Raw genomic sequence first — 27496 nt, forward strand, 5'->3', positions numbered from 1 at the left:
AGACTTGGGAACACTCCCAAACGTGCGAAGTAAAAACATTGGGCATATTGCTTGCCAATGACTATAGTAAATTAGGATTTTATTTTAAACTGACAAGAATTAGAGTTGATAGTATATACAGAGAAGTGTGCTAATTTCCATGTGTCTCCTGTTTATTGGCGCAAGGCCAGATCTGCCGATGGAAATCGCATAAAACTGCAGAACACGGAATGAATGTGGGGGGCCTGGCTGTGGCAGGTGCGTGCATATATGTCACAGTGAGTGAGGACCTATACAAGGAAAGGAGGATGGAAGGCAACATTTGTGTCTTTTTTTTTTTAATAGATCTTTATTGGAGTATAATTGCTTCACAATATTGTGTTAGTTTCTGTTGGACAACAAAGCCCATCAGCCATATGCATACACATGTCCCCATATCCCTTCCCTCTTGAGCCTCCCTCCCACCCTCTCTATCCCACCCCTCCAGGTCCTCGCAAGGCACTGAGCCGATCTCCCTGTGCTGTGCTGCTGCTTCCCACCAGCCAACTATTGTACATTCCGTAGTGTATATATGTCGATGCTACTCTCACTTCGCCCCAGCTTCGCCCTCCCACCCCGTGTCCTCAAGTCCATTCTCTATGTCTACCTCTTTATTCCTGCCCTGCAACTAGGTCATCAGTACCATTTTTTTTTTTTAGATTCCATATTATATGTCAGCATATGGTATTTGTTTTTCTCTTTCTGACTTACTTCACTCTGTATGACAGACTCTAGGTCCATCCACCTCACTACAAATAACTCAATTTTGTTTCTTTTTATGGCTGAGTAACACTCCATTGTATATATGTGCCACATCTTCTTTATCCATTCATCTGTCGGTGGACATTTAGGTTTGTTCCATGTCCTGGCTGTTGTAAATAGTGCTGCAGTGAACATTGTGGTACATGACTCCTTTTGAATTACGATTTTCTCAGGGTATATGGCCAGTGGTGGGATTGCTGTGTCATATGGTAATTCTATTTTTAGTTTTTTAAGGAACCTCCGCACTGTTTTCCATAGTGGTTGTATCAATTTACATTCCCACCAACAGTGCAGGAGGGTTCCCTTTTCACCACACTCTTTCCAGCATTTATTGTTTCTAGATTTTTTGATAATGGCTATTCCGACTGGTGTGAGGTGATAACTAATTGTAGTTTTGACTTGCACTTCTTTAATACTTAGTGATGTTGAGCATCTTTTCATGTGACTCTTGGCCATCTGTATGCCTTCCTTGGTGAAATGTCTATTTAGGTCTTCCGCCCATTTTTTAACTAGATTGTTTGTTTTTTTGATATTGAGCTCGATGAGCTGTTTGTATATTTTGGAGATTAATCCTTTGTTGTTTCATTTGCAAATACTTTCTCCCATTTTGAGGGTTGTCTTTTTGTCTTGTTTATGGTTTCCTTTGCTGTGCAGAAGCTTTTAAGTTTAATTAAGTCCCTTTTGTTTATTTTTGTTTTTATTTCCGTTACTCTAGGAGGTGGGTCAAAAAAGATCTTGCTGTGGCTTATGTCAAAGAGTGTTTTTCCTATGTTTTACTCTTAAGAGTTTTATAGTGTCTGGTCTTAATTTAAGTCTTTAATCCATTTGGAGTTTATTTTTGTGTATGGTGTTAGGTAGTGTTCTAATATCATTCTTTTACATGTAGCTGTCCAGTTTTCCCAGCACCATTTATTGAAGAGTCTGTCTTTTCTCCATTGTATGTACTTGCCTCCTTTGTTGTAAATGAGGTTCCCCTATGTGCGTGGGTTTATCTCTGGGCATTCTATCTTGTACCGTTGATCTATATTTCTGTTTTTGTGCCAGTACCATACTGTCTTGATTACTGTAGCTTTGTGGTATAGTTTGAAGTTGGGGAGACTGATTCCTCCAACTCCATTTTTCTTTCTCAAGATTGCTTTGTCTATTCGGGGTCTTTTGTGTTTCCATATGAATTGTAAAATTTTTTGTTCTAATTCTGTGAAAAATGCCATTGGTAGTTTGATAGGGATTGCAATGAATCTGTAGATTGCTTTGGGTAGTACAGTCATTTTCGTAATATTGATTCTTCCAATCCAAGAACATGGTATATTTCTCCATCTGTTTATGTCATCTTTCATTTCTTTCATCAGTGTTTTATAGTTTTCTGAGTACAACTCTTTCGCCTCCTTAGGCAGGTTTATTCCTAGGTATTTTATTCTTTTTGTTGCAGTGGTAAATGTAAGTGTTTCCTTAATTTCTCTTCCTGAGTTTTTGCTGTTGGTGTATGGGAATGCCAGAGATTTCTGTGCATTAATTTTGTTTCCTGCAACCTTACCAAATCCATTGATTAGTTCTAGTAGTTTTCTGGTAGCACCTTTAGGATTTTCTATGTATAGTATCATGTCATCAGCAAGCAGTGACAGTTTTACTTCTTCCTTTCCAATTTGTATTCCTTTTATTTCTTTTTCTTCTCTGATTGCCGTGGCTAGGACTTCCAAAACTATGTTGAATAATAGTGGTGAGAGTGGACATCCTTGTCTTGTTCCTCATCTTAGTGGAAATGCTTTCAGTTTTTCACCATTGAGTATGATGCTTGCTGTGGATGTGTCATATATGGCCTTTATTATGTTGAGGTAGTTTCTCTGTGCCCATTTTCTTGAGAGTTTTTATCATAAATCTGTGTTGAATTTTGTCAGAAGCTTTTTCTGCATCTATTGAGAGCATATGTTTTTATTCCTTAATTTGTTAATGTAGTGTATCACATTGATGTGTGTATTTTGAAGAATCCTTGCATCCCTGGGATAAACCCCACTTGATCATGGTGTATGATCCTTTTCAGGTGCTGTTGGAATCTGTTTGCTAGTATTTTGTTGAGGACTTTTGCATCTATGTTCATCAGTGATATTGGTCTGTAATTTTCTTTTTTTGTGATATATTTTTCTGGTTTTGGTATCAGGGTGATGGTGGCTTCGTAGAATGAATTTGGGAGTGTTTCTCCCTCTGCAATTTTTGGAGGAGTTTGAGAAGGATCAGTGTTAGCTCTTCTCTAAATGTTTGATAGAATTCGCCTGTGAAGCCATCTGGTCCTGGGTGTTGTTTGTTGGAAGATTTTTAATTATGGTTTCAATTTCATTACTTGTGATAGGTCTGTTTATATTTTCTAATTCTTTCTGGTTCAGTCCCGGAAAATTGTACCTTTCCAAGAATTTGTCCATTTCTTCGTGGTTGTCCATTTTATTGGCATATAGTTGTTTGTAGTAGTCTCTTAGGATGCTTTGTATTTCTGCGTGTCAGTTGTGATTTCTCCTTTTTCATTTCTAATTTTATTGATTTGTGTCCTCTCCCTTTTTTTCTTGATGAGTCTGGCTAAGGGTTTATCAATTTTGTTTATCCTCTCAAAGAACCAGCTTTTAGTTTTATTGATCTTCGCTTTTTTCTTTGTTTCTGTTTCATTTATTTCTGCTCTGACCTTTATGATTTCTTTCCTTCTACTGACTTTGGGTTTTCTTTGTTCTTCTTTCTCTAGTTGTTTTAAGTGTAGGGTTAGATTGTTTATTTGAGATTTTTCTTGTTTCTTGAGGTGAGATTGAATTGCTGTAAACTTCCCTCTTAGAACTGCTTTTGCTGTGTCCCATAGGTTTTGGGTTGTCATGTTTTCGTTGTCATTTGTTTCTATGTATTTTTTTATTTCCTTGATTTCTTCACTGATCTCTCGATTATTTAGTAGCACACTGTTTAACCTCCATGTATTTGTGGTTTTTACAGTTTTTTTTCCTGTAATTGATTTCCAGTCTCATAGCATTGTGGTCAGAAAAGATGCTTGATACAATTTCAATTTTCTTAAATTTTCCGGGTCTTGTTTTTGTATCCATGCAGTCAGTCTGTGTCTTTTGGGACATTTAATCCATTTACATTCAAGGTTATTATCGATATGTTTGTTCCTATTACCATTTTCTGAATTGTTTTGGCTTTGGTTTTGTGTGTCTTTTTCTTCTCTTATGTTTCCCCCGCTTAGAGAAGTTTCTTTAGCATTTGTTGTAAAGCTGGTTTGGTGGTGCTGAATTCTCTTAGCTTTTGCTTGTGTGAAAAGCTTTTGACTTCTTTATTGAATCTGAATGAGATCCTTGATGGGTAGAGTAATCTTGGTTGTAGGTTTTTCTCTTTCACCACTTTAAGTATATCCTGCCACTCCCTTCTCGCCTGCAGAGTTTCCTCTGAAAAATCAGCTGATAACCTTATGGGGATTCCTTTGTATGTTATTTTTTGTTTTTCCCTTGTTGCTTTTAATATTTTTTCTTTGAATTTAATTTTTGTTAGTTTGATTAATATGTGTCTTGGTGTGTTTTTCCTAGGGTTTATCCTATATGGGACTCTCTGTGCTTCCAGGACTTGGGTGACTATTTCCTTTCCCATGTTAGGGAAGTTTTCGACTATAATCTCTTCAAATATTTTCTCAGATCCTTTCTTTTTCTCTTCTTCTTCTGGGACCCCTATATTCCAACGTTGGTGCGTTTAGTGTTGTCCCAGAGATCTCTGAGATTGTCTTCCGTCCTTTTCATCCTATTTTCTTTATTCTGCTCCTTGGCAGTTATTTCCACCGTTTTGTCTTCCAGCTCACTTATTCGTTCTGCCTCAGTTATTCTGTTATTGGTTCCTTCTAGTGTATTTTTCACTTCAGTTATTGTGTTGTTCATCTCTGTTTGTTTGTTCTTCAGTTCTTCTAGATCTTTGTTAAACTTTCTTGTATTTTCTCATCCGTGCCTCCATTCTATTTCTGAGATTCTGGATCATCTTTACTCTCATTACTCTGAATTCTTTTTCAGGTAGGTTGCCTATTTCCTCTTCATTTATTTGGTCTTGTAGGTTTTTACCTTGCTCCTTCATCTGTGATATATTTTTTTGCCGTCTCTTTTTTTTTATGAGTGGGACTGTGTTCCTGTCTTACTGGTTGTTTGGCCTGAGGCTTCCAACACTGGGGTTTGTAGGCTGTTGGGTGGAGCTGGGTCTTGGTGCTGAGATGAGGACCTCCGTGAGACCTCACTCCGTTGACTGTTCCCTGGGGTATGAGGTTCTCTGTTAGTCCAGTGGTTCAGACTTGGACCTCCCACCGCAGGAGCTTCCACCCAACTCTGGGCTCGTGAACCAGGGTCCCGCAAGCCGCCTGGGGTGGCAAAAAAAAAAAAAACCAAAGTAAAAAATAAAATTCGACTAGGAAACTAACAGACACGTTAGGAAGAATATAAAAATAAAAATATAGATGAATCAACAACCGGAAGGTGCATCTTTACCATAATAATAAATAAAGAGGAGGAGGGAAAAGAAAAAAAGCAAGTGTGGGGGAAGTCCTTGGCTGTGGAGGCGGGGCCTAAGCAAGGGCGGGGTTTGGGCGGGGCCAATGCTCAGGACGCACAGGGCTGGAAAAGGGGGGCTGTGGGGAACAGAAGGGGCCTAGGCGTGCCCCCCAGCCCTGGTCTCAGAGGGCAGGGGACCTCACCTGGGAGCCCCGCAGGCTCCCCAGGCCCGAGTGGCTGGGGCAAGCACCCTCCACTCCTCTCGCTTCTCTTGCATGGCCTCTTCAGCCTGCCTCTCCTGATCTCCTCAGCCTCCCTCCTGTGCCCCCAGGACCCACGTGGCCTGGATGGGGTTTGGCGGGGGGGGGGGGGGGGGGGGGGGGGGGGGGGGGGGAGATACCGGCCTGGGAGCTCAGCAGGGGGCCTGAGTGGGTGGGGCGATCGCCCTCCACTCCTCTCCCGCTGCTCCAGGAGAGTCCCTCCTGCCTGCCTCTCCTGATCTGGCCTCAGGGGCGCCGATCTTGTCTGGCCTCCGCTCCTTCTCTCCCCCTACATCCTACTGGTTCACTTTGGGGTCCCTCCCATCTCCTTGAGCGTCAGAGTCTCCAGGCAGGCGCACTAATTGTGGGGAGACGCTAACTCTGCGTCTTCTCACACCGCTATCTTGACTCCACCTCCCATGAGTGTCTTTTTTGCATTTAATTTCCACAGTAGGCATGAGTAAAGGTGTGGACTCTACCCCTGATTGGTTGTATTGGCTGCTTCAACTATGATGACGATGATGGAGAATTTAAAAACCTAGAGGTTAACAGGAAGTTTACTAGGAAGGGGGTGATGAGGCTCTGACTCCATAGTCTGCCTCGTTCCTTCATCCCGGGCCGCCTCACAGCTAGTAACATAACGTGAGTAAGAGAAGAGAGCTAACATTTATAAACTACAGGTTCATTTTGGTCATTTTAAGTAATTATCATTTTAGCTTGTGACACTGGGTTGCAACATTTTTCTGCTTCTGTGTATCTGAAAGACTCCAGTACCTCCTGGGAGGGACTCACTAAGACAGTGGCAAGCAAATAGCAAATATTTATTAAGTGAAGAACAGATTTAAGATAACATGGACTACCCAGCAAATCACCTCCATTGTACTACACTAATCAACGCATATCAAGATACCAATATATCGGCTTATTTAAGGCCTGGGTTAGAATTAAGGCAACTGATCGAGTGATTTAGCGTTTAGGAAATAGGGGTGCTTTCCTTTATAAGGTGAGGATCATCTTGGGAACCGTGCATGTGTGGGTGGGGGCAGGGTTCAGGGGTAGCATCTGGTAGTGCTCACTCCAAGTGAAACACGAGCTTAAAGAAACTGCCTGGGGCTTCCCTGGTGGCGCAGTGGTTGAGAGTCCGCCTGCCGATGCAGGGCACACGGGTTCGTGCCCCAGTCCGGGAGGATCCCACATGCCGCGGAGCGGCTGGGCCCGTGAGCCATGGCTGCTGAGCCTGCGCGTCCGGAGCCTGTGCTCCGCAATGGGAGAGGCCACAGCAGTGAGAGACCCGCGTACCACCAAAAAAAAAAAAAAAAAAAAAAAGAAGAAACTGCCTGTGTGAGAAGTTACAGCATTGAAACACCTTACTTTTGTGTCCAGGAAAAACCGTGTTGGAGGCTATGCGTCTGTGAACAAAGGAGAAGGGACAGCGGTGAGCATGTCAGCCCTGAACTGGAAGCCCTTCGTGTACGGAGGCCTGGCCTCCATCACAGCGGAGTGCGGTAAGGAGCCCAGGGCGAGGCCGGTCAGCTGCCTGCTGTACGTGATGAGGCTGAAACTTATGGGTGTGATCGTTGGGTGTCATAAGACTTATGGTGTGAGTGTAGTTCAGGCACAGAATGTGAGCTTATGAAACACTGAATCTCAGGATTCACAATTTCTTTCTTCCTTTGCGATACTTTTAAGACAAAATAGTGACTTTGGCTGCTTATTAGCAGTTTAGGGTTGAAAGTTCAGTGGGGAGACAGTTGGACCTGTTGCTCAAACGGAAGTTTCATGAATCATTGTTGGATGCCATCTGTCCCCGTTCTCCTTGTCCTTTTCCCCGCTTCATCACTGTTAACACATTTGGCTTTAAAAGAGGTTTAGGGAGCCCCAGGGCCTTCCTGAGCCGGAGGTGAGTGACTGTCATCGTGTCATCATGTTCTAATCATGCCTGTTGTTCATGTCCTGCTGGTGACTTCCTCATCCGCTCAGCTCCAGTCAGATCCTATTTGTTCCTTTGTTTATTCCCCGGATCATTCATTCAGTGCATGTTGATTGATGGGAATTCCCGGGCATCAGTGGTTAGGACTCTGCACTTTCACTGCCCCAGGGCCTGGGTTCAATCCCTGGTTGGGGAACTAAGATCCCACAAGCTGTGTGGCGTGGCCAAAACCAAAACAAAACACATGTTGATTGAGATGCTGCCAAGTGCCAGGTGCTGGGCTGAATCGCTGCTGTCCTGGGACAGAGGCTGCCCCTGAGGAGCCAGTGGGGACCTGGGCTGAGGGGTTGAGGCACATTAACCACCGAACACTGGCTTAGGCTCCCCGTGTAGATTCATCGACACAGTGACTCAAGGTTACTGTGTATGGGTTTATATGTTTGGATGGACTATCTCTTAGGTACTACATTAAACGTTTTTACCTACATTAACAGAGTCACTTTTAGGCTGCAACACACAGGTGAGAAATTCCTTTAGAAAACGCATTTATCTCCGTTCATGTTGAACCCCGTATCAGCCTTCACATGTGTGAAAAATAGTAACTTACATTTTATTTTTATTTTATTATTATTATTATTATTTCTTGGCTGCACTGCGCGGCCTGCGGGATCTAAGTTCCCCAACAAGGGGTTGAACCCAGGCCCCAGCAGTGAAAGTGCCGAGTCCTAACCACAGGACTGCCAGGGACTTCCCAGTAACTTATATTTGAAAGTGGATTTCCTGTTTGTGTAAATCATTCCATGTACCTACTTTTGATAGCAGTGCAGCCTCCTCAAATCCTAGGTAGAATAAGATGGGACATAAATAAAAACGTACAGAAAACACAGTTATGCTTTTTTTTTTTTTTTTTTTGCAGTACGCGGGCCTCTCACTGCTGTGGCCTTTCCCATTGCAGAGCACAGGCTCCGGACGCGCAGGCCCAGCGGCCACAGCTCACGGGCCCAGCCGCTCCGCGGCATGTGGGATCCTCCCGGACCGGGACACAAACCCGCGTCCCCTGCATCGGGAGGCAGACTCCCAACCACTGCGCCACCAGGGAAGCCCACACAGTTATGCATTTTTAAAAAGATTTTAAAAAATCTTTTGGTTCCTAATTTTTTTTTTTAATAGGAAGATTGCAGAGTATCTGCCATTTCTTATTTCTGTTTCTTAGTTTACGTTATAGCCTGAATGTTTCCTCAGTAATGTATCCCTGTGTATCCTTTGTTTAGTGAAATTTCTTTCTATTAAGTGAAACATTTCCTTCTTAAAAATTTTAAGGTACTTTTCCAATTGATTTAACCAAGACACGGCTCCAGATTCAAGGCCAGAAGAATGATGCAAACTTTAAAGAAATCAGGTATCGAGGAACGTTGCATGCGTTAGTGAGGATAGGCAGAGAGGAAGGCCTAAAAGCACTGTATTCAGGGTAAGTAGACCTTCGTGTGTTTATATTTCAGTGTTGAGCTTTCAAATGAACAGACTTCACACTAAGACTTCATAGAGAAAAAATACAAGTTTGGGGTGTATTCAAGAGCAAGTAGCAATCGTTGATTTTTTTTTTCATTTTTCATTTCAACTTTATTTTCTATATATGTGTTTTAATGTAGCGAGTGTTGTGGTGAAACTGTTTTCATTATATTCAAATACAGATAATAATACAAAAATTACATTTGTTTTAATAGCCCTTCCCCTGGGTTATTCTGAATTATTGAGGTTTTTGCTATAATGAAAATGATATGATATTCTCCATAGGTAAGAGTTGCAGTGAACAGCTTTTCTTTAATCCAACATTTAACGACCAGTGTACTGAGGCACTGGATAGGAAAGTGAGTAAGGCGGGGTCCTGCCTATGTCAGTCAGAGGCCCTGCAGGAAACAATGTGTTCGGGTGGTTTAAATGAAGGGAGATTAATGAAAGGGCTACTTAAGGGTTAAGGGAACGAATAAAGGATTTTGAGGTACCTAGAAACTAGCAAAATGAGAAATTGTTACCAACCCTAGGACCAGAGAGACAAGGACAGGAATCATGTTAGCAGAGCCTACTAGGGCTGGAGCCTTGAAGGACCCAACAGGAGTTGTTGAGAGATGCCTTGCTAGTGCCCAGGGAGAGGAAGAAATACCTCCACTTCTTCCCCCTCTCTCCCTCCCTCCCTCTCTCCCATCTTCTACTGGCTGGAATCAGCTGGCAGGGAAGCCGGGTGGTGTCATCCATGGCACCAGCCTCGGCACAGAGCAGCACGGAGAGGGGCGAGACTGGATCTGGGTGGACACACGGGAATCGGCAGCAGCCCCCTGCCCTGAAGGAACTGTGGTTGAGTGGGGACTGCAGATGTGCAAACGGGATTACAGTGGCGTCTGCCGAGTACTAGACTCTGGTTGAGGCAGGGCATCCATCCCAGACTAAGAGGCCCTGGATCTGATCTTGAAGGACCAGGTCCAGATCCCAAACTGATGTCTCACAGCCCTCCCACCCGCGGGTCCCCAAAGGTTTTTGTCTTTCAGTCGAGCCAGTCTTTTAAATGCGAGAAGTTGAACATAAAAACCGTTCGATCTTCTCAAGAAAGCTAACATCTGGGCCCACATTGGGTCACTTATGATAATAGTAACTGGTGTTAAGGATGCTTTCTCTGGTTTACCAAACCTCTGGCACTCACATAGCGTAGGTGTGCAATTAGACTCAGCCCGCTTCACGCTTTCTTAGCATCTGCCCGGTACCTGTAAATGTGTGAGTTTACTATACCTGTGGCAGACAGAAGCCACTGAAGGGTTTTGAGTAGAGGGACTGACATGATCAGGTTTCCGTTGTAAAAAATTCCCGCCTGCCATTGGGAGAAAGAGAGACAGTGACAGTGGAAGCAGGCTGGCACATAGGAAGCAGAGACAAGGATCTGACCTGAGGAATTGTCTTGGGGATGGAGAGAAAGAAGGCAGGCTGTTTAGGGCAGAGGATCGACATAGTGTACGACCTCATACATGAGGGGTGGTGGGCATGGAGGAGACAGGCTAGTGTCTCTTTCTGGTTCTGGCCAGTGTGCAGATGGAGGTGCCATTCCTTGGTCTAGGACACAGAAGAGGAGAGCGGATTGTTTGGAGAGGGAGGATAATTAGTTGGGTGAGACACTTACTCTGGTGGTAGGTGTAGGACATGTGAATTGAAAAATCTGGGAAGCAGCTGGAAATGCATCTTGGGATCAGTGTTGGAAACATGAATTTAGGAGTCATCACTCTTTGGACAGTTGAAGCCATGCGAGTAGATGAGCTTATCTGGGGAGTGTGTGGAGCCGTGAGAGAAGAGAGGAAGGACAGAACTCCTGGGCCCCTCAGAGGACAGAGGTAGAATGTACAGAGAAAGAAGAGGAATTGGAGAGAGTGAAGTTATGGCAGCTCAGGGAGGAGACGGCTGCAAGCAGGACAAAGAGTGGACCATAGCAAATACTGGAAAGACAGAGAGGCTTTATAAGATGATGATTGAAAAGCATCATTTAATTTAGCTACAGAGATGTCCCTTGGGCCCCTTTTGGTGAGGGGGCTATTGATGAAGAGGCTGGAAGGAAGCCGCACTGCAATCTGAGAAGGAGGTGGGAAGTGTGGCAGGAGAGCCTGCGAGTATGAATGCCACAGGGTGGTTTTGGGGTGGGGAGGGTCCTGGAGGAGGGAGAGGGAATAAGTGGAACAGGGCCCCCAGGGAGGTGGGAGATGAGCTCAAGCAACCCTGGAGGATGCTTACAGAGGCCAGATTTCACCAGGTGCTTTGTCCTGAGAAAGGAAAGCCCTCCCATTATAATGTGAATGGGCAAATAGAACTCCGTGTGTTTTCATTGAGGATAAATATGAGGGGCTGAGCTATCACTTAGGGAACTAATAACTTGCACACATTTAACTGAACCCATATACACACACACCACACACACACACACACACATATACATATATTTTATTTTTTGTTCCACTGTGTGGCTTGTGGGAGCTTAGTTCCCCGACCAGGGATTGAACCTGGGCCCTTGGCATTGAAAGAGTGCCTAGTCCTAACCACTGGACTGCCAGGGAATTCCCAAGAACCCACCTTTTTTTTTTTTTTTTTAAATTTTGTTTATTTATTTTTGGTTGTGTGTGGGCTTTCTCTAGTTGTGGCGAGCCGGGGCTACTCTTCATTGCAGTGCGCGGGCTTCTCATTGCGGTGGCTTCTTTTTTTTTTTTGCGGTACGCGGGCATCTCACTGTTGTGGCCTCTCCAGGGTCCGGACGCGTAGACTCAGCGGTCACGGCTCACGGGCCCAGCCGCTCCGCGGCATGTGGGATCTTCCCGGACCGGGGCACAAACCCGCGTCCCCTGCATCGGCAGGCGGACTCTCAACCACTGCGCCACCAGGGAAGCCCCGGTGGCTTCTTGTTGCGGAGCACGGGCTCTAGGCACGCTGGCTTCAGTAGTTGTGGCTCGTGGGCTCTAGAGCACAGGCTCAGTAGTTGTGGCGCATGGGCTTAGTTGCTCCGTGGCATGTGGGATCTTTCCGGACTAGGGCTTGAACCCATGTCCCCTGCATTGGCAGGCGGATTCTTAACCACTGCGCCACCAGGGAAGTCCCTATTTATTATTTAGTTTGTTTATTTTTGGCTGCGTCGGGTCTTAGTTGCAGCATGCAGGATCTTCGTTGAGGCATGCTGGATCTTTCGTTGTGGCGCACGACACGGGCTTCTCTCTAGTTGCAGTGTGTAGGCTCCAGGGCACGTGAGCTCTGTAGTTTGCAGCACACGGGCTCTAGTTGAGGCGCAAGAGCTCAGTAGTTGTGACACTAGGGCTCTAGTTGAGGTGCGTGAGCTTAGTTGCCCCACAGCCTGTGGGATCTTAGTTCCCTGACCAGGGATTGAACCCACGTCCCCTGCATTGTAAGGCGGATTCTTTACTGCTGGACCACCAGGGAAGTCCTCCACCTATATTTTTGCTGGATTTTAAACTCTTAAGAAATCTGTCTTAGTGTAGTTTGATTGTGGAAGGCAGATACGTGATTACTTCTCCTATGTGTGTCTTCTAGAGGATTTTAAGTGGTTTCTTAGAATTTTTTTTGTCCCTTTGTCCGTTGGTTTGGCAGGATTGCTCCTGCGATGTTGCGCCAGGCTTCCTATGGCACCATCAAGATAGGCGCCTACCAGAGCTTGAAGCGGTTATTTGTCGAGCGCCCAGAAGGTGAGTGGGGAATTCTTTTTCCACTTACGGACAGGAGGTGGGTTGTTTGTCTTTTTGTTCAAGTGGTTTGGGATCGATTTTCTTATTTGTGTCTTTACTACTGTGGAGGAGAACTTTGGGTTGGGTGTAAAATCTAAATGAATTATACTTGCTTATATAAATAAGCAAGTCGGATATCAGCTGAATTTAGGGGGGCAACAGAGCTATCTTACAAACATCTTAATGAGTTGTCCTTGTTTCCGCAATGTCCAGACTAGAGGGTATGTTGTTGTAGTTCTAGCCCACTTAAAATTCTCTACAATCATAGGAATTATCACCTATTTTTCAGGAAAGCAGTGACTACATTTTCTTGGTATTAAGAACTCTGAGTTCTGATATTCTCTTGCTGGTTGGATTATTCGACTTTGCTTTAATCCCTAGAAGTTTCTGTCTTTTTTACAAAGAGATAAGCACTAGTCACTGTTCTATGAGAGCAGTGAGCCAGGAGCAAAGATGTTTTAAAAGTGCTTCAGTATATTTCAAATTAAATATGTATGATGTGCTTTAAAATTTTATCTCCACCTTATCTCATAGGAGGGTATCTTTTATTCTCCTACCAGTTGGTGTATGACCTCATCTTAATTACAGTGGTCTGCACTTACACACAAATGTGAATTATGGTTCACTTCCATGATGATTCACATGGTTACTCTTGCGTGATAATTCACATTCCTTTTTAGGTATCAAGAAATTTTGCTAAGCAAAATCCCTTCAGCCAGCAAAATCCCTAATCCTTTGAAAATTACTTGATTCATTAAGCATGTATTTCTTTAGTCTCTTAAATGAACAAGTGATGTGTAAGTGAATTACACCTATACATGAGTTACTCATATGAAGAGCCCTGTACGTATGAAGAATCAAATAATATGTCTTTGTTTGCAGATGAAACCCTTCTGATAAACGTGGTCTGCGGAATTCTCTCTGGAGTCATATCCTCAACCATTGCTAATCCAACTGATGTTTTGAAAGTAAGCAGTGCTATCTGTGTCTTACAGGCACACTCTGCATTTTCTTATTGCAATCAACGTTCAGATAATGAAAATCTGTGAATATAACATATACTATGTATGTGTGAATCTTTACAGTTTTAGTGCCATGAAGACTCAGAAACATACACTAGGTGGATTTCCCACTGATACAGATAAGCTCACAAGTAGGGCCCATTTTTGGAGACTTTGGAGGTTTTGGTGATTAACCAGAAAAAAGAAAATTAGGCTTAGATGCATTTGAATTTCATTTTTCATTGAAAATCTCCCTTGTTTTTATTGGTTCATTAAAATAGATGGGCTGTTGGGAATTGCCCGTTGGTCCAGTGGTTAGGACTTGGCACTTTCACTGCTGAGGGTGTGGGTTCAGTCCCTGGTCCGGGAACTAAGATCTCGAAAGCCACACGACACAGCCAAAAAATAAAAAATAAAATAAAATAGATGGACTGCAAGTTTTACAGCAGTCTAGGCAGCTTGTTGATGACCGTTTCTGAAGGCGTTACGTTTTCCACTAATTTGATTTCAGGGAATAGTAATGAAAATATTTACATAACTACAATTAGACATAACGCATTAGATGACCTTATCAACAATACCAGGGATACAGCCTCCTTAAATCCTTTTTGTAATAAGGCAAGGGACTAACTAATTAAAGAAAATCAAAATTAGTTGTGAGTTATTGGTCACACCCTCTGAAGATATTCCTTTCCTTCCCTCATTCTTTTTCTTTTCCCCATTATTTAAGCAGCATTCACTGTGCTTCTACCTTGCACCAGTTGGTGTACTATATGCTTAGAATCCAAAAATGAGTCAGGCAAGGACCCCCACCTTCAGCTTTCAATCTAACAGGAGATTCCGACAACATCAACATTGCATGCAGCAGGGTGTTGGGTGCACTACAGTTACACGCGGTGTGAATAGAAGGACCAGGCCCTTTTGCCCTGAGTTTACCCTGTGCTGGGGTAGAATTGCTGGAGAAGAATACCCGCACTCCTGTTAACCTCTTAAAGCTATATCAGGGCTGTGGAAAGGCAGTTCCTGCATTTTGTTTTCTCACGTTAGCCTGGCAGTAACAGTTCCCTGTAGAATTAGAGGGTAATGCATGTGCTCCCTAAACCAAAATAAGGTACCAGTTTCTTAGTGAGAAGTCCCTTTTTATTCTTAAAAATGCAGAGCTACATCAAACATTATTTTTATGTTGGAATATTGGTCATGTGAATTCCATGGCGGTTGTGAAGTTCACTTGTAAGTTCCCGTGTAACAGAGTGTGACGGACATCACACGGCCATCCTTTGGCCAGCACGTCTGTGTACCTTACGGTTTGGCTGGTTGGAAATAATAGGGCTTGGAGTAACTAATTTAAGAAATGTGCTTGTCAATGCTTGGTGCTGCCAGGTACACTGGATACTCATAAATTATGTTAAATCTTTAGAATTAACCATGATATTCTCTCTTTCCTACTTAGTAACCTAGAGGGAGATATGCCATTTTCTTTCCTTTTTAAAAGACTATTTAAAAAAAATTTCTTTTTGACACTTAATGAGCTACTGCATGCAAGACTGGACTCTACTAGATGCTTTTTGTTGATTCTAAAGTGCCTAAGAACCGATCCTGATAAATTTAAACTAGCATTGTAGTAATATTTATATTACAGTTTTTTTCTTTTAATGATTACTAAACAACAAATTGAATAATTTTTTTTTTTTTAAGTCTGCATTTGGGGAGAAACATGCTAGTTTCTTTCTCACGTTAGTCTTTAATTTCTAGATTCGGATGCAAGCACAAAATAGCTCCCTTCAAGGAGGAATGATAGGCAACTTCATTCACATTTACCAGCAAGAGGGAACAAGAGGACTTTGGAAGGTAAGCTTCAAAAACAGACCCAACTGACTTAGTTCTTCCCATTTTTAAAAAAATTTATTTTTCCTATTTTTATTATTTTATGTAATCCAAATGGTATAATGGAGTAAAGGAAGAAGAATGACATCTGCCCTTGAAGAGATCTTCTTCCTTAATTTCCTTAATCTGTAAAAGTGAAAATGTCATGATTTTACATAAGGAGTATGTCGTGATTTTAAAGTACCTTTCGAAAAATTCATATATAAGAAATTCTGTGAGGGTTGAATACTTGTTTTGTTTGCTTTTTTTCCCCCTGAGTTCTTATGGAGAAGAGGTTATAGTTACATTGGATTTTTTGATCTGTATGGTTTCATGGCTCTTAAGTGAAGACTGTTAGGCAAGCGCTGGTATGGAATGCTATTTTCTAGTATTCTAGGGACTGTCATCTCATAGATTAGACCCTAAAGGTCATCCAGCCCGATCCTCTCCATGCATACAAGGAAACCGGAAGCTCTGAGAGGTGACTCGTCCTGGTCAAGGTTGTACAGTTAGTGCCAGAATCAGAATTAGACTTTGGGGCTTCTGACTTCTTACCGTCTGCATTTTTCTACTCTTTCACTCTACATTTCTACCTACCAGCAGGAAAATGTAAAAATTGGCCATAGTTTGTAGGGGAGCCATATATGACTTGATATTATTGATCTTTTTACCCAGGGCGTGTCCCTTACTGCTCAGAGGGCCGCTATTGTTGTTGGTGTGGAGCTGCCGGTCTACGACCTCACCAAGAAGCATCTGATTCTCTCGGGCTTGATGGGAGACACTGTGTATACCCATTTCCTGTATGTTTATGGATTTTAAAAAAATTAATATTTTAGGTATGCATGAGCTTAGGGTAGAACTTTGCTGCAAATTTAGAGACATTTTAAAGAAAGTTTATTATAAAAGTATTATATTCTCATATTTGAAAAATTATGATACGGAAGTAAACCAGGAAAAAGTATGTCCTTACCCCTTTACGTAGGTAGCCATTGTTAACTGTTTGATTATGTACCTTCAGGTGTTTTCTATGCATATGCAAATATGTCTACAAAAGTATATTACACGTGCTTTATTATACAGCTACAATCACGCTTGGCATTCTCTTGCTTGCTTTTTATTTTTATATTTTTTTATTTTTCGGCTTTATTGAGGTATAATTGGCAAGTAGAATTGTAAGATACTTAAAGTGCACAATATGGTTAGATACACGTATGCATTCTGAAATGATTACCCTCATCGAGTTAATTAACACATCCATCATTTTACGTCTGTGTGAAAACATTTAAATTCTACTCTCGTAGCAAATTTAAATTATGTATAATACTGTGTGGTCAACCATAATCACCGTGTTATACATTAGATCCTCAGACCTTATTCATCTCATAACTGAAGTTTTTGTACGCTTTTACCAACTTCTTCCCAACCCCAAGCTCTGGCAACCACTTTTTGACTCTGTTTCTATGACGTTTGGCAGTTTTGGAGACTGTTCTGATTCTTATGTGCTAATGACATCTACTGGGTGGAGGCCAGCGAGCTGCTAAACATCTTACGATGCACAGGACAGACATCCACAACAAAGAATTCTCTGTTCCAAAATGTTAGTAGTGCTGAAGTTGTGAAACCCTACTCTGTGTTAGTTGATACCAGGGCTGGTCTATGGTAGTCTTGTGACTGAAAGCTTAGTAGAACCCAGGGCCCTGGTGGGCATCACATTACAGTGAGGAAATCTTCTCTGATCTCTAAGAGCAGTGTAGTTATGAGATGGCTAAAATTACTCTGATGCCTATTTGTAGGTGAATAGATAGATGAAATAGATCGTCCTTGGAGGACATTCCTTCCTGTTTCTATGATTCGTTGACATTCCAGAACCTCAAAAGTATTCTTAGCCGAGGCTGGAATTTATAAGCCAGTGTAAACAATGCTGGTGTTTAAGAAGTCTGTGCAGCTCTTTAGATAAGGGCCTCATTCTCATATATTCCTTTTGTTACCTGTTACTTTAACCTAGTTTGGGAGGAGGCTGTTTCCTGCCCTTGATAGTAGGGGCTGCAGCTCAGGGGTATTAAACTTTTTATTTTTCAAATGGTCTCTTCTTTATAGCTCAAGCTTCACCTGTGGGCTGGCGGGGGCCCTGGCCTCAAACCCTGTTGATGTGGTGAGAACACGTATGATGAATCAGAGAGTCCTTCCAGATGGCAGATGCCCTGGCTACACAGGTTCCCTGGATTGCTTGTTACAGGTGAGCGGGGACGTCCATCTGTACGCTGTTGTTGAATGCCTTTCGTGGCTCATTGGCTTCCATGTTGCCTTCTGAAGAGTTTCTTTTCAGGATTTAAAAACACAAGGGTTTAGAGCCTGACGAACCTGTGATTCTGTCATTTGTAATCGTGTGACTTTGGTCAAGGTACAGACTCTGTACACCTCGGTTTCCTCACAAGTGAAATGGGACAATAAATAATAGCACCTACATCACAGGATTATTATAAAAATCATTGAGATCATACCTACAAAATAGCACAGTGCCTGGAATAATGTTAGGTAGAAACATCATATACATTTATAATAATAAGTATAGACATAATAATAAAACCTTGTTAGTATAATAATAAGGGACACTGGTGAAGTAAGCACATTTATTTAAGTTAGTCTTCAACATTCTAGTGGATTGCTTTAATCCGTGAAACAGCCCCCCAAATATATATTTGTATTTATATTTATTTAACCAAAGGAGTATCTGAATTTTGAGGGCTAATATAACTAAGACGAGTGATGCTCTAAAGTCTTGAGATGGTACAGAGTTTTTGCCACACAGGGGCTAATTTTTTAAATACAAAATCTAAATGAATATTTAGAAATGAAAGTTCATTTTTCTTATATCTCTGCTCTGCTGTGAAGCGTGAGAAAATAGTCATATTTCCTGTGATTGTAGCAGAACTGTGTCTCCTTCCAGAATGTATCACCTTCCTGTTGAGTCAAACTGGAATGAACATCCTTCATTCAGACATCTCTCAAAGGAACACATGAATCTTACCTTAATTCTCAGTTTAAATAATTGGGCCTACTGTTCCTGCGTAGATGAAAGTTTGTGACTGTCTCCCCTGCTGGGTTGCCAGCAGCCAAAGACGAGGGACCACGTTTGTGGTTGCTGTTTACCGGCATGATGCTGGCACATCCCTAGACTTCAAATATTGCTTTAATGAAGCAAAGATACTTAATGTCATCTATCCAACAACATGAAATAGTGGTACTCTGAATTATGTCTTTGCTGCCATTGCCTCCTTTTTTTATTTCTGACCTGCTGTAAGCCCACATGGCAAGGAGGCAGAAGACTCTAGTTGGAATTAAATCTCATTTCTTATTCATCCAACTGCTGTTTGCCTTGGATGTGGGATAGTTTGGTACAGAGCCTTCGTCTTCACCTATGCAGAAACCTTTAAAGAAAGAAGAGAGGCAGTGGGCAATGATTTCTTAGATAGTCCTTCCAAATAGAATTTTGTTTTTAAGAAAAATATATCAGTTCAGTCTGGCTACTAATTATTAATGCATATTTGACATAATTGGAAAGTTGGACGTTAACTTTTTTTCCCCCCTCCCTTATAACAGACATGGAAGAATGAAGGGTTTTTTGCTCTATATAAAGGGTTTTGGCCAAATTGGTTGAGACTTGGTCCTTGGAATATTATTGTATCCTTTTCTTTTGGAGTAGATCTGAAAAAAGATACATCTGAACAATGTTGTTTATATAAACTGTCATGTTATTAATTATAATTTAGAAGTAGGTTCTTCTTCTGTTAAGTTCCTCTGATTCAAGAAATAACTATTCAGTTTCTTTTTCAGGAGGTATAAAGTCTCTGCTAGGCACTGTGAAACTTGGTTTCATGGTGGTGTTATTGAAAGGCAATGGTAGCAATAAAAACTTTTCTTTACACTCTGCTCTAGGAGCTGAGTGTGTATGATTTCCGAGAGAGGAGAGACAAGGATTTATTTGTTTGTTTATTTTTTCAATCCCTAGCCACCCTTGGGAAGGATGTGGCTTGGCAGCCATGTTCTAGAATGCTTATTTCAGAGAGTGCCTGAGGATAGACAGGAATCAGCTCCAGAATTATTTGGCTGATTAGCACTTTTCCCTCTATGCCAAAGTGGGAGGCAGGAAGGAAGAGACAGTTTATTAGAAATGAAAGGACAGAATTGTAAAGCAGGGGATGTCAGTTTGCACCACCCTTGTTTATCTGCGCCTCCCTCCCAGGCAAGCTTGCCTACCGGCAGCCCTAGAGGAGAGCTCCCCGGGGTCGCTCTCTTTCTCTTTCTCACAGAATTTACTGTTCTGTGAAGTATTCCCAAAAGTTCAGAAAAGCTAGCAGTGTGGACGTAATCTTAGAAGCTTTTGGAGCTGATGCAGGGGATTTATGTGTCTCAGTTGTGGTCTGTCTCTTCCAAGCTGATCTTGGGAAGGTTAATGGGGAGATCTCTTGGGGTGGTTGACGGTGGAGCCCCTCATGTTTAATCATGTCCACGGCGTGTGGTCTGCCTAGAAATATTTGTTAGGAGGTGTGCTATTCGTGGGTCTGTTTCGATGCGTTAGGGTTAAGATGGCATAAAATGTCAGCCTTAACTAATACCTGCAGTTCTTTGTGACATATGAGCAGTTGAAGAAATTGGATTTGTGACAAGTCAAGACTGCATGAGACATCCTGCTGAAAATGCTCACGTCTGAAATAGCGAAGCTTCCTGTCTTTCCCACTGCTTCTCACTGCTTGGCCCGCCACAGATTCTGAGGTGTGAGCAACAGGTGAAGACTGGGTTAGCTCGGATTGCTGTGTCCTGGCATTGGACGCTCTGCACCAGGTGTTTAATGGCATAGACTGTAACATCCAGACACTAGTCCTTACCATTCAAGTGCCCTTCGACATCAAAGATAACATGAAATGCATGTTTCTTGCTAAAGAAAACTTGCATGAAGATCAGGAATTGTGGACTGATTCCCTCAGGGGAGAATAACTCCTGATGCATCTCAGCTCATAGCTGAGACTCCCAGACTGTTCGAAAGAAGCTCTTCGGAACCATGGAATGAATAGAGCCTCCAAGAGGGTGTTATTGTTCCTGAACTTCTGGGGGGCCTTTGGCTTCGTGTCTGCTGAAGAAATTCACACATGGAGACCTGGTATACCCCAGGCATAAACAGTGCAGGATATAGATCCCTGGAATATTGCACTGCTTTCTAATTTCCAGTTTTGGCAGGATCTTTCACTTATAATAAGTGATTTTTAAGCCTTTGACCACTCGACCTTTGTGAGGAATTGTTACAAAGCATTAATATCTAAACTCATGATGGTGTGATAGGTTGGCTTGGAAGGTGGCAAAGTCTGTGCTGGTGGGAGGTGTTATTAATCTACTTGGGTTCTGTCTTAAGTAATGTTTGTAATTTGCTTTGTGATTTTAGCAAAGTTTCTATTTCCCAATCTGTAAAATGGGGATAATAACATCTATTGATATTGAGGGTCAGGTGAAGAAGATAGTAGCTGCTACTACTTGACTTGTAGGATTAGTGTGTTTACATCATGCTGTCATACAGCCATCATCCCAGAATAAATGGTCCGTGTGTATGGAAGAGAGTCATTTTATCATGGTCTTCTCCTGAGTGAGATCCTTTGTTAAAAGCCTTGTGCAAGAAAGAGGTTAAGGTTTCATTAGGTTTTCCATAGCAAAATGTTGCAAGTGAATCAAAGAGTTGATTTTTTTCCAGATTTCCCGGGTTTTACTTTAGTTCTGGTCACATTTGTCAAAATACTTCCTGTCTTGGACTTCCTAATCAGTTTGGAATGAAAACACTTGCTTGAAATTCGAAAGGTGATTTTTTGTGTGTGTGCCTGTTTATCTGGAGTCTGATAAGAGGTATATAATGTCTTCCTTCTTCTAAAGACAGGATATCATTCTTCTTTTTCATCTTCATCTTATTCTTTTCAAAATAAAAAGTGATTCTCAGAGCCCCACGATCTTTACCCTTGTAGAAGACAGCCCCAGGAAAGGGACGATACTGAATATTTACTTGGGTACCTTCGGTTCCACTCTTTGAGAGTAACATTAAATACATACTCCCTGTGGCCTCCAGGACAGACACCTCTGCAGTATATGCAGGTTCCCAGTGGGTCCAGCCCCTGGGCTGCTTCCTCCCTTGAAGCAGAATGGAAGGCACGCATGTTTTTCTTGGGGATTGGGCAGTTTTGCTCCCAGTCACCTTGACCTTGCCTTCTTTGAAAAAGATTTTGTGAAGCAGAATTTTAGTTCCAAAAGTAAGAGCTAAGTCAAGAAAGGAGGAGGTCGGAAGGGCAGGTAGGTGTTGATTGCTTCAAGGCTCAGATGGAAGCCCAGTTCTCCCTGACCAGTTCTGGACATGACTCTGGAGAGCTGAGCCCGTTCAGGCCTCGCCCCTCGTACTAAACCATATCTTCAGAGAGCAGATTATTCTTCTTCTTACTAAAACATTCCATTGATATGGTAAGGGCTTTCTACAGAAAGCCTTTTTCACTTTTGAGTTCCTTGAGTTTAAAGGATGACTTTTTATGAGCCACTCTTTTTTTTTTTTTTTAACGTAGAAAACATGTTAAGTGTACATATAATTCCTAAAACAGTAGAAGCAAGTTCATTTTGAAGACAATGTAAAGATTGAATGTCATGCAATATTGATTATATCACTTTATTCAAAAATGTACATGTTCATACCAGGATGAAAGGAAAGCCAAAGCTCACTGTAAAAGGTAAGTGTGTGTTTGTTTTTTTTTTATAAACTTATTAATTTTATTTATTTAGTTTTGGCTGTGTTGAGTCTTCGTTGCTGTGCGCGGGCTTTCTCTAGTTGTGATGAGCGGGGCCTACTGTTCATTGCGGTGCTCGGGCTTTTCATTGCGGCAGCTTCTCTTGTTGTGGAGCACGGGCTCTAGGTGCGTGGGCTTCAATAGTTGTGGCACGCGGGCTCAGTAGTTGTGGCTCGCGGGCTCTAGAGCTCAGGCTCAGTAGTTGTGGCGCATGGGCTTAGTTGCTCCGCGGCATGTGGGATCTTCCCGGACCAGGGCTCGAACCCGTGTCCCCTGCATTGGCAGGCGGATTCTTAACCACTGCACCACCGGGGAAGCCTAGTAAGCATGTTTTTAAGATGAAAATATAGTATTTCTTCAGTGCAGGTTTATTAAATACCTTATAGAACAGAGTCTTAACTTGTTTTGATTTTTTTTCTGCTTCTTGAAAGAGTAATGCAGTTGTTGAAGCTTCTAACCAAGAAAGAAACTTGAAGAACTGGGAGACTTGGTCCCCTTGTTTCCAGGGCCGTGACTACAAGTCATCCATCCCCTTGGGTATTGCTACATGTGGCAAAGGGATTTTTAGCTTTGAAAACCAAAATGACGAAAGTGGATTTTTTTGTTTGCTTGTGGGTTTGTGTAATCATTGATGCTAAGTGTTGGCTGATTGTTATATAAAAAATGGCTTCTTTTCTCCATATTTATTCATGTACTAGAAATAGTCTATATTATATAAAGGCTATAAAAGTTTTCATAAGCCTTTATATTTTGAGCTCTTTATATAAACATTGTTGGAATATGTGGCATAAACTGGTTTCAGTATTTAATAAACTGGAGTGATATATAATAGTAAAAAATGCTCCGTGGTTATTTCAGATGGATAGAAACGTTTAAACAGAGATAAGCGGCAAAGCGTCCGGGAGGCTGGAGTAGAAATAGCATTCGTGAAAGTGGCTACAGACATTTCTCTCTGCTTAGAGAAGTTGTTGGGATCATCTTACTAATTGCCTAGAGACCTGTGTGGCCTCCCAGTCTATGAAACACTCTGCACCTCAGTAGAGGCCAGTGAATTCGGTTCGTGGGCTTGCTGGGCAAGGCACCTTGGAGATTCAGAACACCAGTGGTACGCCATCAGTGCCTTGACATTTCAGGACCCCTCAGTCCTTCTTCTAGCGTCTGGTGTTGGCTAGAGGCGGAGCCGGGATCCTTGGTTAACTGTGGGCCAGGCAGAGACACCTCTGGTTGGTATAAAACAGCCAGTGAATGAAATGCAAACCTGGTTCATTATTTTTTTTATTTGTAAATGTTTTCAAGGTTCCTGTCTTAATATTTGAGTTAAACACAGTGGTCTATTGAAAAAACAGAATTGGCAAAAAGAGGGAGTCTTAAATGCCTGGAGAACTCATGTCCCACTGGATCAGGGCACCTGTTAGAAGCATTGGGCATGAAATCCAGGCTACTTTTTTTTTTTTTTTTTTGGCCACGTTGGGTCTTTGCTGCTTCGCATGGGCTTTCTCTAGTTGCGGCGAGCGGGGGCTACTCTTCATTGAGGTGCGTGGGCTTCTCATTGCGGTGGCTTCTCTTGTTGTGGAGCATGGGCTCTAGGTGCATGGGCTTCAGTAGTTGTGGCTCGTGGGCTCAGTAGTTGTGGCTCGAGGGCTGTACAGCGCAGGTTCAGTAGTTGTGGTGCACAGGCTTAGTTGCTCCACGGCATGTGGGATCTTCCCGGACCAGGGATCGAACCCGTGTCCCCTGCGTTGGCAAGCAGATTCTTAACCATTGCGCTCCCAGGGAAGTCCCAGGCTATTTAATTTTAAATGGACAGCTGAGAAAAACTGATGGTAAAGTTTTGATAGATTACAAGTATCTCCAGCCTGCAGCAAAGCATGGGAATATAAGACAAAGGCATGGATAAATCTGTTCATTGAAAGCTTGATGCAAATCATGTAACCAAGAGCAAAAAACTGGAAACTCCCTATGTCTATATGTCCCTTGCTGAAATAATAATCTATACAGTGGCTTATCACATGGCTCATGAGAAGAATGAGTTACGTCTCAGCCTGCTGACCTGCGAAGATGTCCATGATATGCTATTACGTAGGAAAAAGTTGAGATGCAAACTTCTTGGTGTATCATGAACGCATCTCTTAGGGAAAAAAAAGCATAAACTTCTGTAAGGAGGGAATAGATATAAAGGTTGTGTATTAGGGTTCTCCAGGGAAAACCAGATCAGTGGGCTGAGTGTGTGTGCCCACACATGATTCACTTTACGGAATAGACTTATGTGATTGTGGAGGCTGGCAAGTCTAAAATCTGTAGGGCAGTTGGGCCAGCAGACTGGAAACTCAGGCAGGTGTTTGTCTTTGTTGTTTTTTGGGCTGTGCTGCATGGCTGGTGGGAATTTTAGTTACCCGCCCCCCCCCCCGCCCAACCAGGGAGCGAACCCAGGCCACGGTAGTGAAAGTTCTGACAACTGGACCGCCAGGGAATTCCCTCTCTTTTAGTCTTGAGTCAGAATTCCTTCTCTGGGAAATCAGTTTTTCCCTCCTAAGATCTTTAACTGATTGAATGAGGCACACGCATATTATGGAGTGTAATCTTAAAGTCAGCTGATGGTAGATGTTATTCAGGGCTAGCAATACCTTCATGGCAACACCTAGACCTGTGTTTGCCATACAACTGGGCACTGTGGCTGAGTCAGATTGACACAAAATTTTGCCATCACAGGATAGAAAATTATTACTATTTTCTTTATGCATAATTGTATTGGTTGGTTTGAAAACTGATATTCTGCTGTTGAAAACAAAATCTTAAAAAGGACTAGCTTGGAATATAGATGTCCAAGTTACATCTAAGTGAAGGGAATTGGGGGGAAAGTGAGAGTTGCAGTATATATAATATTCTACTTATATTTTAACTATACTGTGTTTCTAAAAGTATACTAAATGTCAAACATAAAATTGAGCTGAAAGTTTAAATGGGAAACTTTTGCTGTTTATTTCAGTTTTTAACTACTTCTTTAGTTCCTCAATGAACTTAATACTTCTATAATTTAAAAGTTTTTTAACTTTTTTTTTTTTTGACAGTGAGGAGAAACCTCTAGAAGAGTGGTGTATCATGTGGAATACATACTTAGCCTCCGAACTCCTGGAGTATTTTATATAATTATTAGTCTCCCTCTTACATACTGATTTTCAAATTATATTTGTTTTCATTGCATCATGTGGTAGAGTGACAACTACATTTTCATTTAAGAGGTTTTGCTTCATCAATTATAATCTTGCAAATACATTTCTGAAACACCCCACAATTCTTTACGGAAAGAGAAGCTGACTAAATATAAGCTGTTACCTCTGTCCACTGAATGTATGTGTGAGAGTTCCAATGATTCTAGACTTAAAAGGAGTCTGCATCTTACAGTTAATGCCTGGGTTACGAACATCCAAAAACTGCTTTATCTTGAATTGCATCCCTATTTAACCTCTTTTTTTTGGCCTGTGCAGCACGTGGGATCTTAGTTCCCCGACCAGGGATCGAACCCGTGCCCCCTGCAGTGGAAGTGCAGAGTCCTAACCACTGGACCGCCAGGGAATTCCTTCATCACTTTTTTAATTTGCTGCACTGCTTTGTGCTTTTTTAGCATAATAATTTGGGCAGAGTAGATAATACCAAAAATACTTGCCGTGTTAAATGGAAGCAACTTACTAAGATTTGCTCATTACTTCTGGGGTTCTTATGGAATAAATGTGATCTTAAGGTCACCAAGGAGTCTGAGAATTGGGTTGAGAGCACTGCGTGTAGTGTTTCCTACTGACTGCTTTATTTACCCAGTTTCTCATGACACTCAAAATCTCTGTCAGCTAGTGTTCAGTTCAGGCTGATATTAATTTTTTTTTAATTGTGGTAAGGTATTCATTTAAAAATTTACCATTTTAACCATTTTTAAGTGTACAGTTTTGTGACATTAAGTGCACCACCATCTATCCCCATAACTTTTCATCTTGTGGGACTGAACTCTATATCCATTAAATAAGAAGTCCCCGTTTTCTCTCCTCCTCCCAGCTCCTGGCAACTCCCATTCTACTTTCAGTCTCTAGGATGTCCTCAGGGTTCATCCATGTTTTAGCGTATTGCAGAATTTCCTTTTATTTAAGGCTGAATAATAATTCTGTTATACCTTTATGCCACAGTTTGCTTATTCATTCATCCGTTGGTGGACACTTGGGCTGTTTGCATGTTTTAGCTGTTGTAAATAATGCTGCTATAAATATGAGTGTATGAATATCTCTTTGAGACTCTGCTTTCAGTCCTTTTGATCATATACCCAGAAGTGGAATTGCTGGGTCATACGGTAATTCTATTTTTAGTTTTTTGAAGAGCTGCATACTGTTTTCCACACCGATCGTACTGGTTTACATTCTCACCAGTGGTGCGTAAGGGTTCCACTTCCTCTACATCCTTGCTAACACTTGTTTGCTATTTGATAGTAACCATCCTAATGTATGTGAGGTGGTATCGCATTGTAGGTCTGATTTGCATTTCCCTAATAATTAGTGATGTTGAGCATCTTTTGCTGTTCTTATTGGCCATTTGTATATCTTCTATGCAGAAATGTCTACTCAAGTACTTTACTTGTTTTTTTAAATTTATTATTAATCCCTCTAGTCATTTCCTTTTTTTTAATATTTCTTTTTTTTTTTTGGCTGCGTCGGGTCTTAGTTGCGGCAGGCAGGATCTTCATTGTGGTGCTTGGGCTCCTCGTTGCAGCACGTGGGCTTCTCTCTAGTTGTGGCGCACGGGCTCCAGAGCGTGTGGGCTCTCTTGTGGCCCACGTGCTCAGTAGTTGTGGCACTCGGGCTTAGTTTTCCTGAGGCATGTGGGATCTTAGCTCCCCAACCAGGGATCGAACCCACATACCCTGCATTGGAAGGTGGACTCTTAACGCCTGGACCACCAGGGAAGTCCTGTTAGGAGATTTTTAAATTACTGATTCAATCTCCTTACTAGTAATAGGTCTATTCAGATTTTCTATTTCTTCCTGACTTAGTCTTGGTAGGTTTTCTGTTTCTAGGAATTTGTCCATTTCATCTAGATTATCCAATTTGCTGATGTACCATTAT

The 27496-nt window shown here is 42.1% G+C and overlaps 1 protein-coding gene across 3 annotated transcripts in view; it reads left to right on the forward strand.

Annotated features, from left to right (window-relative positions):
- Positions 1-22459, forward strand: part of SLC25A30 (solute carrier family 25 member 30) — a 91823-nt gene extending 69364 nt beyond the window's left edge. For 2 of the 3 annotated variants that reach the window (XM_029210070.1, XM_029210068.1), the window contains exons 2-10: positions 6914-7035; positions 8781-8928; positions 12588-12682; positions 13604-13689; positions 15475-15570; positions 16261-16385; positions 17683-17821; positions 19186-19266; positions 20208-22459. In XM_029210070.1, coding sequence (XP_029065903.1) covers positions 6972-7035; positions 8781-8928; positions 12588-12682; positions 13604-13689; positions 15475-15570; positions 16261-16385; positions 17683-17821; positions 19186-19266; positions 20208-20249 — 876 coding nt within the window. In that variant the 5' untranslated portion in view covers positions 6914-6971 and the 3' untranslated portion in view covers positions 20250-22459. The remainder of the gene's footprint in view (positions 1-6913; positions 7036-8780; positions 8929-12587; positions 12683-13603; positions 13690-15474; positions 15571-16260; positions 16386-17682; positions 17822-19185; positions 19267-20207) is intronic. The other variant, XM_029210069.1, reaches the window with a different exon arrangement.
- The last annotated feature ends 5037 nt before the right edge of the window (positions 22460-27496 follow it).

Source organism: Monodon monoceros, unplaced genomic scaffold (genome assembly GCF_005190385.1).
Source record: "Monodon monoceros isolate NGI ecotype Baffin Bay Population unplaced genomic scaffold, NGI_Narwhal_1 Super_Scaffold_8, whole genome shotgun sequence".
NCBI lineage: Eukaryota > Metazoa > Chordata > Mammalia > Artiodactyla > Monodontidae > Monodon > Monodon monoceros.